Raw genomic sequence first — 13,346 nt, forward strand, 5'->3', positions numbered from 1 at the left:
TTAATTCATACTGATTTCATGCATTCTTATTGTACTTTATCTCTTTGTATTCATTTTCTATGCTTCTTTTTGGATCTGTTCTACTTTATTCATCTGTTTGTTAGATTTGCTCTGGGGCTAGGGACAAAAGAATTTCACTATATGTTGTTGATATAGATACATAACTGGGTGTAAATTAGCGGCAGCCCATCACATTGTGCTAGCCTTACCACGGAGCTTTACAAAGAAGCTGTAAGAAGAACACAGCAGAGCAGAAAGTGCCGGGATGCGACCTTTGGGACAGACGAGGGATGTGCAGGGAGCAACGCCCAGGATGACTAAACACTGTGACTCACCATATGGATGCTCTCCTGGCTGTGTGGTTTGGTTGTGTGTGTGTGTGTGTGTGTGTGTGTGTGTTTGTTTGGGTCTGTCTCTGTGTGCCAAGAGGCAATGGAGCAAACAGTCTTGATACCCAGCTACCCTAGCGCATGATCACTCCTGTGACAAATCGCTGTGTGCAGTGATACGAGATGAAATTTGATGATGTTTTCATTGGAAAATTAATGAGTATAACACGTATGACGTGACCATAATGGCTTAATGAGTTTATATATATATTACACATGTACTTGATTTTCTAGAGGTCTACCTCTAATGTAACTGTGACTGTCCAATTCATGCAGTTCTTAATTATCTTCATCACTTCCAATTCCTGCTTTGATGAAGCCTAGGATCTCCTCTTTCTCTTGCTATAGTCATGGTGTCCTCCAGCAAAGCACTTAATCTATCTGATCGAGTGGATTTGCACAATGTTCATCCCTAGAATATGTGAGTATGTATGAATTCATGAATGTCTAGCAGTGCTTAGCTGAAAAAAGAGCCAAACCTTACCTGGGGCAATAAAAGTTAAAACAAATAAATAAATGTTAACTTTCGCTCATTGGTTTGAGAGGGTTGCCTAAAACATCCTGCTTCCCTGGTGGGGATGTCAAAAGAAAAGCAAGTATAAAGATGGCCTTGCAGTTAGCCATTTCTAACGCTTTTCCTGTTCGAATGATGTAAACTGCCCTCTGGTGTATGACATATGTAGGCCTCACTAAAACACGAAATATACTGTGCAAGCCTCAGCACTAATCAATAACACAAGTCAAATATAAAATGTCCTAAAAATCCAATACAGAGAGGAAAGAAAGTGAAGTGAACTTCCAAAAGCCACTTTAATCTCAGGTAACAGTATACTTACAACAGGACCAGGCGGACCTTGGGGTCCCTCTCCTCCCTTCAGACCTGCTGGGCCCTGAAGAAAAGAAGAAAAAAAATACATGAAGACTTCCTTGACATAGCTGTTAAATCCTGCAAAGCTTTAAATCAACCTAACTTCAACACCTCCACCATCAGATGCCAATCCAGACAGGACTGTCTGCTCTTGTTTACTGAATTGTGACTTCACCACGAGAAAGGTGCTCTGACTGCATTTAACCTCAATGCACTGCTGCAAGAACTATCATTGCTATTGACATTTTCATCCCGGTACACCGGCAGCGTGAATTGAATGCGGAGCATTCATAATAGTTAACGCAGTAATTTATAGCACATATAAAAAAGATCAACATTCAATTCATAACTGTTCTCTTGCAGACACTGTAGCTAGAGAGCAGCAGGATTATTTTGCAGGTATATGGATAGTGTGCATGGCTCTGTGTGTGCATGTGCGTATATGCAATATTCGTTCTGCATATGCGGGCTTGAGAGTTTTGTTTTGTGAATGCAAGGCGGTGTGTAATATGTTGTATGCAGGTGTGCTTTCTTGTATATGTGTCAATGCCAAAACGTGTGTATGTGTGCAGCTCCCTAGTGGGCTGCAAAAGAGCACACGGCAGTATGGGTAATGAGTCTCTGCTGGCTCTGGCTGTGTGCTGGAGTAAATTACAATGGCAGAAAACAATCAGCGGTGCTGCTGGCCTGCAGAGTCTGACTGACCTTGAAGATGCAGGCAGCAAAACATTTCCTTTCCCCACAGTATATCCATTGCCAGTCACTATAGCCTAATTGCCAACATTTCCCATTTAATAATTTATTGAGTAAATAATGCATACAAAGACAAATAACTTTGCTGCCCCCCAAAAATGCTGCAATGGACCGATGAAAAACAATTCAAGTCCTTGGTTAAACTGGGGGAAGATCTTACAAATGGATCTCTAACCAACAATTCCCCACTTCTATAAGAGAAGCCCATGATGCATTGCGGCAGTTAAAACAGTAGTGTCAGTGCTGGCAGAGTGATGCCGAGGCACGCCTGTTCATTTGTAAGATGTCGCTTTGGATTTCCTCTGCCCTGGATTGATTGCTGGGAGTGAATTCCAGGGTTGGTGTCTCTAATGAAGTGAACGGCTCTTGATAGAGCTATGGTTCATTCGTTACGTGGCAATGTTCTGTCACTTTCCACTAGCAAGCACATGCAAAGGGAAGCTATGATGAATTGGCGCAGGTGGTGTGAAGCCCTTACCGTGGCACCGGGTAGACCTCTTTCTCCAGGGAAGCCTCGGAGGCCTGGGGGACCGTCTTTCCCAGGGGATCCCTGTGGTCCAGGGTCTCCCTACAGACACAATCGCACATTTGTGTTAGAATTAGTGTGGTTCATAATATGTTGCATCAGTACAGCATTATCAGTTCAGTCTGACCAGATATGTTCCGGCTCTTACATTTCCAAACCCGATGAACAGCCATCGTGCTGCATGGTCTATTGCTCACCAAAAATGTATTGATTATGGTTATCAATCAACCTTTATTTATATCGCGCCAGTTCATAACAGCGTTATCTCAAGACGCTTTCCATAAAGAGCAGGTCTAGACCAAACTCTTTAATTAAGAGAGAGACCCAACAATTCAGGAATTCAAAATTAAGGATTCAAGAATCCCCACATGAGCAGCATCAGATATTATATTATACTGATATACTGTACAAGGAATCTGACAGTCTTTCTAGAACAACTGTTGTGTTTTTCCAGTTTGAAAATTAGAAGGAAAGATTAATAACAGCCCAGCAAGTGATGCATTCATCCAATTAGGTGTAAGAACGGTGTCCAGGTGACAGACAACTATCTAATCTGCTGGTCACTCACATCTGCACGTGTTGTTTCAAATATGTCACTGCTAAACTTACATACAATTACTTTACATAGAAAAATAACGTAAATAATTTCAACTGATACTTATAGTTGAATTGAGTTATCCATATACGCAACTTCTGATGTAACTTTAATACTTGAATTGATGTTGGCATGGCGTTCGCATCGGTTTGGAGATGCAAAGCACACGGCAGCTAAATCTTGCATTTGACAGTTGCACTTGCTACCAGGTAGAACCTTGTAAATAAGAGCTTAAGAAATGGCCACCCCACTTTAAGATACTGGAGAAATGTGCGCATGCAATACGTTTCAGCATTTATGTGTTAAAACAAAGTACAACACACTCGCAGCTAAGCAAGAGCAAATTCCTAAAAGAAAAAGAGAATACATATTGAAATGTATATGACAGGCAACTATAGCACATATTAATGGACTGTGCATCTCATCAGCAGCTGTGTACTTCTTTTGCAGCCGACATCCATCTTAATGGTCCATTAGAAGCAATTAGTTTGAAGCTTGTATGTTTTCTGCGGATTCATTAGCACTGTCACCACGCAGTCAATACATAAACCTCAACTCTAATCAAAACCAGCGTGGGATGTTTTCACATTATCAGCCACGATGTACAGCACAAAGATTTCAGTCTACTGAACTCAATGCAATTTAAATGATGTTTGAAAAAGTTATGTAATGCAAATAACAAACGATTGACTGCTTAAAGGCTAAAAGCTAAAGGCTAAAATCAGTTCTACATGAAACCAAAAAGTATGTGGACAGATCTTATTTGACTGAATGAGCAGACAAAGTGTTTGCTACAAGGAAGGACAATAACTGGTGGAAGCAAAACTTCAGCATTTGCAAGTGATTGCGTGCACTCCTCCTTCCGCACTCCTCACCTCAGTTACTGAGCTAAATGGTGAGTTCCTTAGTATTCTGTCTACAGGAAGACAGGAATAGTGCCAGTAATTACAGGTCACCTTCATTTACTTCCTGGTTAATTTTGTGCACCAAAATCAAAAACAAACAAATGTCGAAAAACAGACATTTGACTTCAGAAAAAGTTACACCTGGATTTGTTCTCTTTTCTTTTGCATTGACAGGATGACTTTATCTGCAAACAGGGAGGGACAGAAGAGTGGGTTTGAGAGGTATAAGAGGATTTGGGCTCTGCTGCCAAGACCTCCACAAAGTGTCCCTGGCATACTGATGCACAGGCCTGTGCAGAGTGGGATGAAAAGTGGGGCTGCGAGTGGCGGAGAGCTTGGAGTTAGTTGGCGGACTTGATTAAACTGTCTGCTTGAAAAAGACAGGGAGAAAATGAAAGCAGAAAACACAGGGGTTTGAGGGAGAGGATGGGGATGCTGAGTGGTCCAGGGAGTCAGAGCATTGGTCTGGAGCAGCCCATACTTCTACGAAATGGCTACTGTCTACTTCTAATGGGCACTCAATTGTTGGCCAGGCAGAGTAAGAGAGGGAATGTAGCCACACGCTTCCCAAATCTCAGCCACTGTATCTTCAGCAGTCACTTGCCAGAGTCTTTGTATGGCACAGAGAGTGATGGTTACTGGGGTGTGTTTCTGACTGAATTTATTGCTATAGATTTATTTTGGCTTTCTCGCAGTTTTATTTAAGCAATCCAGTAGTCAATTGAGCTTTGCATGCCCTCCAGAAATATATCTGGTTGAGAATGCAGCTGGCGCAATCTGCAAAATCAAATTATGTACGGTAATTGCGACTGCATAAGTTCAATTTGCAATCCACCTCTATACTGTTGATCTCTATATCAGCATCTCTGGCTTCTTTTCATCAGTGTAACCGGCACAAATCTAGTACAGCCTGAGAGAAAAGCTGAGCCAATTCACTTGAAGAAATTACTGTGTATATTTGTAACCCACCATAGAAGAGAGGGGGGGGGGGGCATGTGGCCGTTTCTAGCATGTTGTGCTCCCATATAAAATTATCATTTAATTGAGAAGAATGATTGTTAGGAGTGCCTGTGGCACAACTGATCCTGATGCTTGAAATTTTCTCATGTTCTTGAATGTACTCTAGTGAGCGACACACAGACAGCTGTACCCAGCATGCTGTTCGGCAGTGTAACAGTTAATCTGGGTCAATGTCAATACTTTATACAGTGTGTACTTCTGGTGGTAGAAATGCAATTTTTTTTTTTACTGTGGCTCACACTTAGCGCTGCACTTCCTTGGGTTGTTGAGAAAAACTACAGACAGACAGAGAATCCTTCCATTTTAGTTAAATACTGAAACACTTGACACATACCTTCGCTCCCTCCTTGCCAGCAGCACCTGGTAGACCCTGCTCTCCGGGTGGGCCAGGGGGTCCAGGGTGACCTCTCTCACCAACAGGACCGGTCTCTCCAGTTGGTCCCTAAGATGCCATCACACAGTTGGATATTATTTGAAGTTAAAATGGTGAACCGCGATGAACACAGTTATAAAAATCCCACTGCGCGCTTTACATCTCCATGCATTAATAATCTTATATTATGATCACAGAAATCTAATCAAATAGTTAACTCACTACTGCTGTATTTGCTTTTTACAAATAATAAGCATTAACTGAGGGAAACTGTGATGGCCTCAAGATATCACATATGGAAATGTGTTCTTTAATAATTAGTGTATTCTTCAATAATGCATTTCTTACCTGGGGCCCGACAACACCTCCTGGGCCTGGTGGACCAGTTTTTCCTTGGAAACCCTGAAAAACAGATTACAAAGCCTTATTTATATGGTTTATAATGACAACAGAAGCACAGGGCTTATCTAACAAACCCAAGTAAAGAAACCAAAGTGATTCCACTTGCATTTGTTTGGGCTGATAGGCAAGGATTTGGGTTTTCTCTAGGTATTTTCTTGATGTAAGAGGGGTTTTCAGGTTCTATTCACAATCAAGGATAGAATCTAAGCAATCACAACACTGGCTAGTAAATGACTGTAGGAAAAATTAAAGTCGTTTCAGTCTTATGTGATGAAATTTTATAATTTCACATTACAGTGAGCAATACAAATCAAGATTAACCAGCACTTGAGCTGAATGAATGAATGAATGAATGAATGAATGAATGAAGGAATGAATGAATGAATGAATGGGCATTTTGCTAATTTTGGAAGGCCCTGACAACATATACCAGCTTTTTATTACTGAGAGTGATGGACTCTTGTACGTAGCGCAGTTGTAGTTGTTGTTGTTTCAAATGAGAGATTCTGTGTTTGTTTCTGTTTTGGTCCTCACCCTCTCAGTGGTCCAAGGTGAAGGAGGGATCAGTTACAAACGGCCATACACCAATCAGAGTTCAGTAATATTTGATTAATAATGTGATAATGGTTGTGGGTTTGTTTGCTTATGATGCTCGCTCACTGTCAAATCTGACCAAACCACATCCCAGTGAAGCAAATGAGCTGTTTCTGAATGATTAACTAACTGAGGAGGGTTGTTTTCCCAAAGTTAACTTGTTGCCTTTTTTGGCATGCATGAATTTTCATTAAGCAAGTATTTTTCATATTAATATTATTATGGGAAAAATGATGTACCAAAACCTCTGCAGCTCTAAGCTAAACTATTCATATTAAATTACAGGCAGTTGTTAACAAGTTATAGCAAGTCCACTGAAAGCACTAAAAGCAAACATGCGGCTGGTTAAGAAATACTGAGCATCTAACAGGAAAGACCTCTTTAATTTTGAGTTGATGCACCGAACCACAGCTAAGAGACCTTTATTTTGGCACAAAGAATCCAGTGGGTCTGTATCACAGACCAATTAGTTGTAGTAAAGTTGTTTCATAGGTTCGTGTTTACAGTGCTCATAGCAGTATTCCCCTGGACTTAAACAACAAGCCAAAGAAGATAGAAGTTCAATATTCAAAGCACACATCAGATACACCTCTGTCTTCCAGAAGAGGACAATCCAATCTGCATTGGACTTGAGTCGTCTTCCAAGCACCCTATATTCCCTAAATATTAAACCCATGTGAAGTTTAAACGTCAGCTATTAAGTTAATCTATACAGCAGGAGTGTGAATATGAAGAAGGACTCGTATACCTAACATGGATTTTCTAGCCCTTTGAAGACATGCTGTATCTGCCACCTTTATCTGAGTTGCTTAATGCTGTGATGTTATAGGACAGACTGTCATGAGTAACAAAGTAAAACTTGATCAGTGCCAGGGAGTGATTAGCATTGAGCAAACATATTAAACTCCAAGAACACAGTGTCATGCTCACTTTCCGTTTTGACTGACTTTTCCTACTGATTTTCATTTGATCTCAGAATCCCTCAGTCACTCCATACGAAACCAAATCCCACTGAGGTAGTGCATTTATTACTCCCATCATTTGTAACTTATCATCATACAACCCAACAAAGTTTTGAATCCAAGCGGTTAGAAAGCTGATCCTGGCTGACATATGACTCCAGGCCTATTGATCACTATGTGTTGTGATTTATGGTGATGTATTATTCAATGGAAACCCTGAGGCCATGCTGTTAGAGCATCGGCCCTGGCTCAGACACACCGATTCAAATCTTTATTTCCACTTCCTCGGATGCAACTTGTGTTGCTGGGGCAGGGCACCTATGAGCATCTTTATTGCTGTGATCTATTCTCGTACTGGATGCTTGTGCAGCCTGTTCATCAGCGCATAAATCTACAGCCATAAACACCTTAATGAAGACTCTATCGTTGTCGCTTGAATAGCAGCAAAGGCAGGGAAGCACTGGTGTATTACGTTATCTATAGGAGAGAGGCAGGCGGAAAAGGGAAGCTTTAATGACAGAGGCGATGATCTGTCAAGCTTTTAGTAGAATTTATTGCCCTCTGAGCCTCGTCAAACCAAGTTGCACTGATGCATACCAAGTATGGACGAATTGAAGTTGAGAGCAAGGGATTGCAACTAGATGTGATCGAATCAAACTTTGCTTTTGTTTTATTTTACTGTCAGATAAATCTCATGTCTCACGGGATACAGCATGTTTGCATCAATCCACCGTCCGTACAGACTTAGTACACCAACCTGGCATTAAGCTCGGTACTGAATTAAAAAAACAAACAAACATGCAAACCATCGTTCCATGCTGCTGCAACACATTTCATTTCAGCTAGTTTAGTTATACATCAGTTGTTATTAACTCAGAGTGGGCAATGCTACACAAGCACATCTTGCTGCAGCTGCACCAACTAAGATCGACATCCTTCTACTGGATATTTGCAAACTTGCCAAAGTAATAACAAGAGAGAAGCTGCAACAGAAAATAGTGGTACCCCCGCTCCCTGGTGTCAGTCTCTTTGAGATAGAAGTCTGAGCCATCTGGATTTACTCAGACAGAATGCAGCGTGTGTGTGTGTGCAGCGTGTGTGTGTGTGTGTCAATGGGGACGAGCAGATAGACAATGGTTTTGTCTTTAGAGTTTTGTTTTAAGAGACATGTCTGCCCCAATGGCATCACGCTGAGATGTTGATTCACTGATTGTAATCCCCTGCATACAAGAGCAATAGAGATAAGATGTGGAGCAGGAAGAATTGAAGTGCAGTTCACTGACCAGATCTGTCCTGCAGTCGAGAGGCAATTTGAAGAATGAGGGCTAAAAAGCTCTCTGTGGCAACTTTAACTTAAATGGCCTAAACTACCAGCCAGAAACGCAACAAAACAATTTTTTGTGGGATTATAGCAAGACCAGACGGAGCACCGGGAGGAGACTTCTGATTAAACGTTTCTAAAACTGAAAAAGTGATGAGGTGGCACACTGGTGTGTGTGTGTGTGTGCTCTTGCAGTGGCAATATGACAAGTCTATCCAAGTATGAAAAATGAAATTATCTTGAGTTTCCTCAATGTGAGGTCTTAAGTTTCTAGACTCATCAGGAAGTTACACGCTGAGACTAAACAGAAGCCACAAATGTGACTGAAAGCTCAAACAGGTTGTTGCATCTTTAGGACTCACCGTCTCTCCGCGCTGACCAGGGTGTCCGGGCAGCCCATCTTTACCAGGTGGTCCCTGTTAGGTAGAAATCAAAAGACACACTCATTAGGTAACTTGAAGTAAATTCATCATCATGACTTTCATGTCTGAGGTGAATGATGGAAATGGACCTCGTCCTGGAAAGTTTATTCATCTAAGCTGCGACATTTTATTTTTGCAGTACTGTGCAAATACTTTGATGGCACAATATTCTGTACAAATCTGATTTTGAGACTGGTAACGGTTACGGAGCTGAAAAAACAAGGTTCTATATTTTTATTGAAAGGAGCACTACTGACTGAGGGCTAAGAGCCAGCTGTGAATCTAACCTGAATCAATAGGTGGAAATTACCGCTTGTCTTTTGCCTCGACTGGATAGTGAGAAAATGGGTTCTGCTTCAATAACAGTTAGACTAATGATCCCTGCACAGAATTAGGGATATTGCTGTGTATTACTGCACCCCATGAACTCCTCAAATTGAATCAATTGTGACTTATAATGTTTGCAAACTAGGCTAATTTGCCATCGAGACAGTGGGAGGAAGAAAGGGAGAGGGTAGTAGTGAGCGCAGGAGTGAAGTAAGACACTGAACATCAAGAACTAGCAGCAAACCGTATAGTCTTGCTTTCCAGAACATCAAGCTGCTTATAGTGCCAGTGAAGGTGAAATACTTACAGGGGGACCTTTTGGCCCGGGGAAGCCCACTGGTCCCTGAGGTCCTTGAGGCCCCTGGAGTAGACAAACAAACAGATTGGTTGATGCAAAATTCATAAAAAAAATTAAGTTATGAGATGGCTTATTGCATTATAAAACATAATAATAACAAATCTACAAAGTGGTAAGATATCATGTGGATATATGACTGTTTCCAGAACAGCTAGAGAAAATACATTTAAGCTGTTCAACACAAATAAATCTAATTGCTCTAAAATTATTGCTATCCGATGAGCCGTTGATCACCAGGTCATTATGGTGAGCACCATGTTCCCCTCCATTATTCAGCCACAGAGAGAAGCAGCGACTGTGGAATTATAAGGTTCTCAGACTTTTTCAGTGATAATTTAGTGTCTTCATCTCAGGTCGTAATGTAATGTAGGAAAAGTGTTTCTCTAAAGGGAGAATTTCTGGTTTCTCTGTTTACCCCAAAGCTGAGCTGCATGTACAATATATTTGATTGGTATGTTTACTGACAGTTTCTGAGCAGCTGAAATATTAACTCAAGGTGAAAATGAGACACACGCACACTTTAGCAAATTTGAGGAAAAAAAACGAAGCAACCGGACGTGGTGAGAAGGTGAAATGTGCAGAAAAAGAGGTCTTTACAGTATAAGAACAAGAGGGCTTGGCTTTCAGGGAGACTAAATTTAACTCGCATAGAAAATATCCGATACAAATTGATTGATTCTTTTGCATTCCAATATAAACGCGCCTCAAAGCTGACTTGATAATTCAAGTCTATCTCTGAATCGTAATGATCCGTCTACTTTCGCCTTCCTTGCCCCAGTTTCGGTGCTGATTATGATATCTCATTTTCGTTTGGCTTTCGAAATATTCAAAACTATTCAAAATCGTGGACTTCGCAGTGCATGACATGACCGTTTGTCCGGCTGAAAGTTGCACTCCACCCACATTGAATCGTCTAGTTCAACTGTAAAGAGCTGCCTGTCAACATGTGCTTCAATATGCGATGGAGCGTTCTGAGAAACTGCAAATGGGAAGTGTGAGGGCAGGAATGTTAACCACATACAAACTCATACAGTGGAGATTACTGACTTCATTTATACTTGATGTCCAAATCCAAAACTAAGAAAACTAAGAATATGATTGAACTTTTGCAGAACAGGGGTGTACAATGAGAGCACATTGTCTGAGTGAACATTTAATGTTCTGTTTTAACTATTTCAAATCGTAGTCTAGATTTAGGGGCACGGATGAATCTTAGTAAAACTAGTGGACAGAACATGACTGTTTTAACGAGGCACAATGACGAATACACTGGCTGTGTAGCGCATGTCGACAACAAGGTTACACTATTACATTCTTGTTTTCACTTTCACCTAACAGGAGGGAGGCTGTTTTCTGATGAACCTCCCTCCATCATGCTTTGTCAGAGTTTGAAATAAACTCAGTTTCTGCCTTTCTAGTGTTTTTTTTTTTTTTTTTTTTTTGTAGGCAAATGCTAATGACAATTAAGCCCTTGCTGTTTCACAGTGAAAGTCTGTCTTGCTTCATGTCTTCTTTGGACTTTCAGTCAGTGTTTCCCATTTTCTTTGTTACACGGCAAAATCAAATAGCATTGAAACACCGCTGGAAATCAAACTAATCTAATCTCTTGAGAGGTATTAAATAACGTGACACTGCTGGAAGGCTTGTATTGTGAAACAGCTGCAGAGATTGTTAATGTCGCCACTGAGTTAAACACCTAGGACTAACCCAGTGCTTGGAAATTCCTATAAATCTAGTTTTTGACATTTTACTTTTCTTTTTTTGGAGCATCACTTTACATGTACTACAAAGGAGAATTTTACTTTATTGCAATGCTGAGAACCAACGTCAAAGAGCTGCTGCTGTCTGTTAGATGGAGGCAGGAACAGGAGCGTAAAGTAGCATTAAAGCAAAGCTCCAAACGACAGCAGCTGCTCTACATACATGCAGGATGTGTACAGTGTGTTGTCTAACTTGCTCCGGAACAATAAAACTGTGAACTTGGTTTGGGGCAAGAGAGACTTCATAGAACAAAGGATCACTGTGATGTTGATTAAAAGGAAAATTTAAACACACATTCGATCAAAAGCACAGCGTCAAAGACTGTGAGGGAATCTATTATTTCTTTATCTTTTCAAATTAGATCCTCTCGTCTCCCTGGAGAAACTGTTTCCGTAATAAAACACAGTTTCTTGAGTGGCCAGTCAGAACTCATAATGAGAACTAAAGCATATCATATGCTGTTCTAGGTTTTTTTTTCCGCTTGTTTCATTGTTTGTTGTTTTATTTCATCAATATGCTTAGGCCGCTGGGGGGTCGGACCAGAGATTAGAAGCTTAACAGTGACTGACTCTCGCATTGATGGCACAGAATGGCCTCAGCACAAATCCAATGCAAAGACGATATTGACAAACTGCTACAAAGACATATCCCTTGTTTGTATCCACATGCATGAGAAGCATCCCAGACGGCGTGCGTTATGGACTTACTCTCTCACCAGGTGGGCCTGGAGGACCGTCATTGCCTGATGTGCCCTGCAACACATAACAACAATCATCCTGGGTTAGTATTAAGGTATGATTTTGCACTATGTATATTTGGCATGGGCCACAGCAGGAGCAGTAATAGGTGGCAGCATTGTTCAGAAATCTACTGTAACATTTTTAGTTTATTTTAAATACAATGCTCCACCGCCTGATAGAAAACTACCAGGTAAAAAGCCTAGAATCAGAATGAGAGCTGTGTTTTGTTGTGATTATAGTAATTGGTGTACCTTGGGGCCTGGTTTTCCTGTTGGACCTCTGGCTCCCCGAGCCCCACGAGGACCCTACAGAAGGAGATAAAAAACTCAAGAGTCAAACAGAAAGCCTAGTAACACCATGTACAGCAGTCAAATTTAATGATGTTAAATCCTATAACTGCTATAACACATATAATTCAGGTGGATACGAGATAAGTTGCCACTATTTAATTAGTTTTATAAAGTTAAAAATTCATACCGTTGGACCTCGTTGCCCTCTTGGACCAGGTTTCCCTGCAATGCCCTGTTAGATAATCAAAGTCAGAACAGTTTAGGAAACACACAACACACACACACTTCCTGTGTGTCATTACTTTACATTAATCCGCTTCTGACTTCGGTCCTACAGAAAAAGGGCAAATGTCACGTCTACACAGCCAAACAGCTACAGTAAACACTTGTGTCTTGGTAAAAAAATGAATCCCAGCAGATTCCATCCCCTTACTTCTGTTAAATGAATCACATTTTCAACATTTTCCTTATCTGAGACACATTTAATTGCACTGGTCTACCGATGAAATCTTAAAGAGAATATGTGAGCTGTGAACCCCTAATACCTTTGTTAAAAAGAGGTTATATCTCAGTGATAACAGAAGTTGTGGAGTTGTGTGTTTACAGGTACATTATGCACTTTTTGGATGGCAGCAAAAAAACATTATTTGCACTGGTTGGCTGTCTGAAGCAGCAGAAACAGGCTGCCAACAAATGCAGTGAACATATTTCTACAATAGCTGGAAACAGCTTCCTGGCTT

At 40.9% G+C, this 13,346-nt stretch overlaps 1 protein-coding gene across 1 annotated transcript in view; it reads right to left on the reverse strand.

The window, feature by feature from the left end:
* col11a1a (collagen, type XI, alpha 1a) overlaps positions 1–13,346 on the reverse strand; it is a 77,217-nt gene that overhangs the window by 23,258 nt on the left and 40,613 nt on the right. Inside the window, exons 33-41 of the mRNA XM_070852861.1 lie at positions 12,794–12,838; positions 12,568–12,621; positions 12,284–12,328; positions 9,765–9,818; positions 9,071–9,124; positions 5,778–5,831; positions 5,391–5,498; positions 2,489–2,578; positions 1,226–1,279 (exon numbers count right to left, since the gene is read on the reverse strand). Coding sequence (XP_070708962.1) covers positions 1,226–1,279; positions 2,489–2,578; positions 5,391–5,498; positions 5,778–5,831; positions 9,071–9,124; positions 9,765–9,818; positions 12,284–12,328; positions 12,568–12,621; positions 12,794–12,838 — 558 coding nt within the window. The remainder of the gene's footprint in view (positions 1–1,225; positions 1,280–2,488; positions 2,579–5,390; positions 5,499–5,777; positions 5,832–9,070; positions 9,125–9,764; positions 9,819–12,283; positions 12,329–12,567; positions 12,622–12,793; positions 12,839–13,346) is intronic.

The sequence above is a fragment of the Pempheris klunzingeri genome, chromosome 21 (assembly GCF_042242105.1).
Source record: "Pempheris klunzingeri isolate RE-2024b chromosome 21, fPemKlu1.hap1, whole genome shotgun sequence".
Taxonomy (NCBI): Eukaryota; Metazoa; Chordata; class Actinopteri; order Acropomatiformes; family Pempheridae; genus Pempheris; species Pempheris klunzingeri.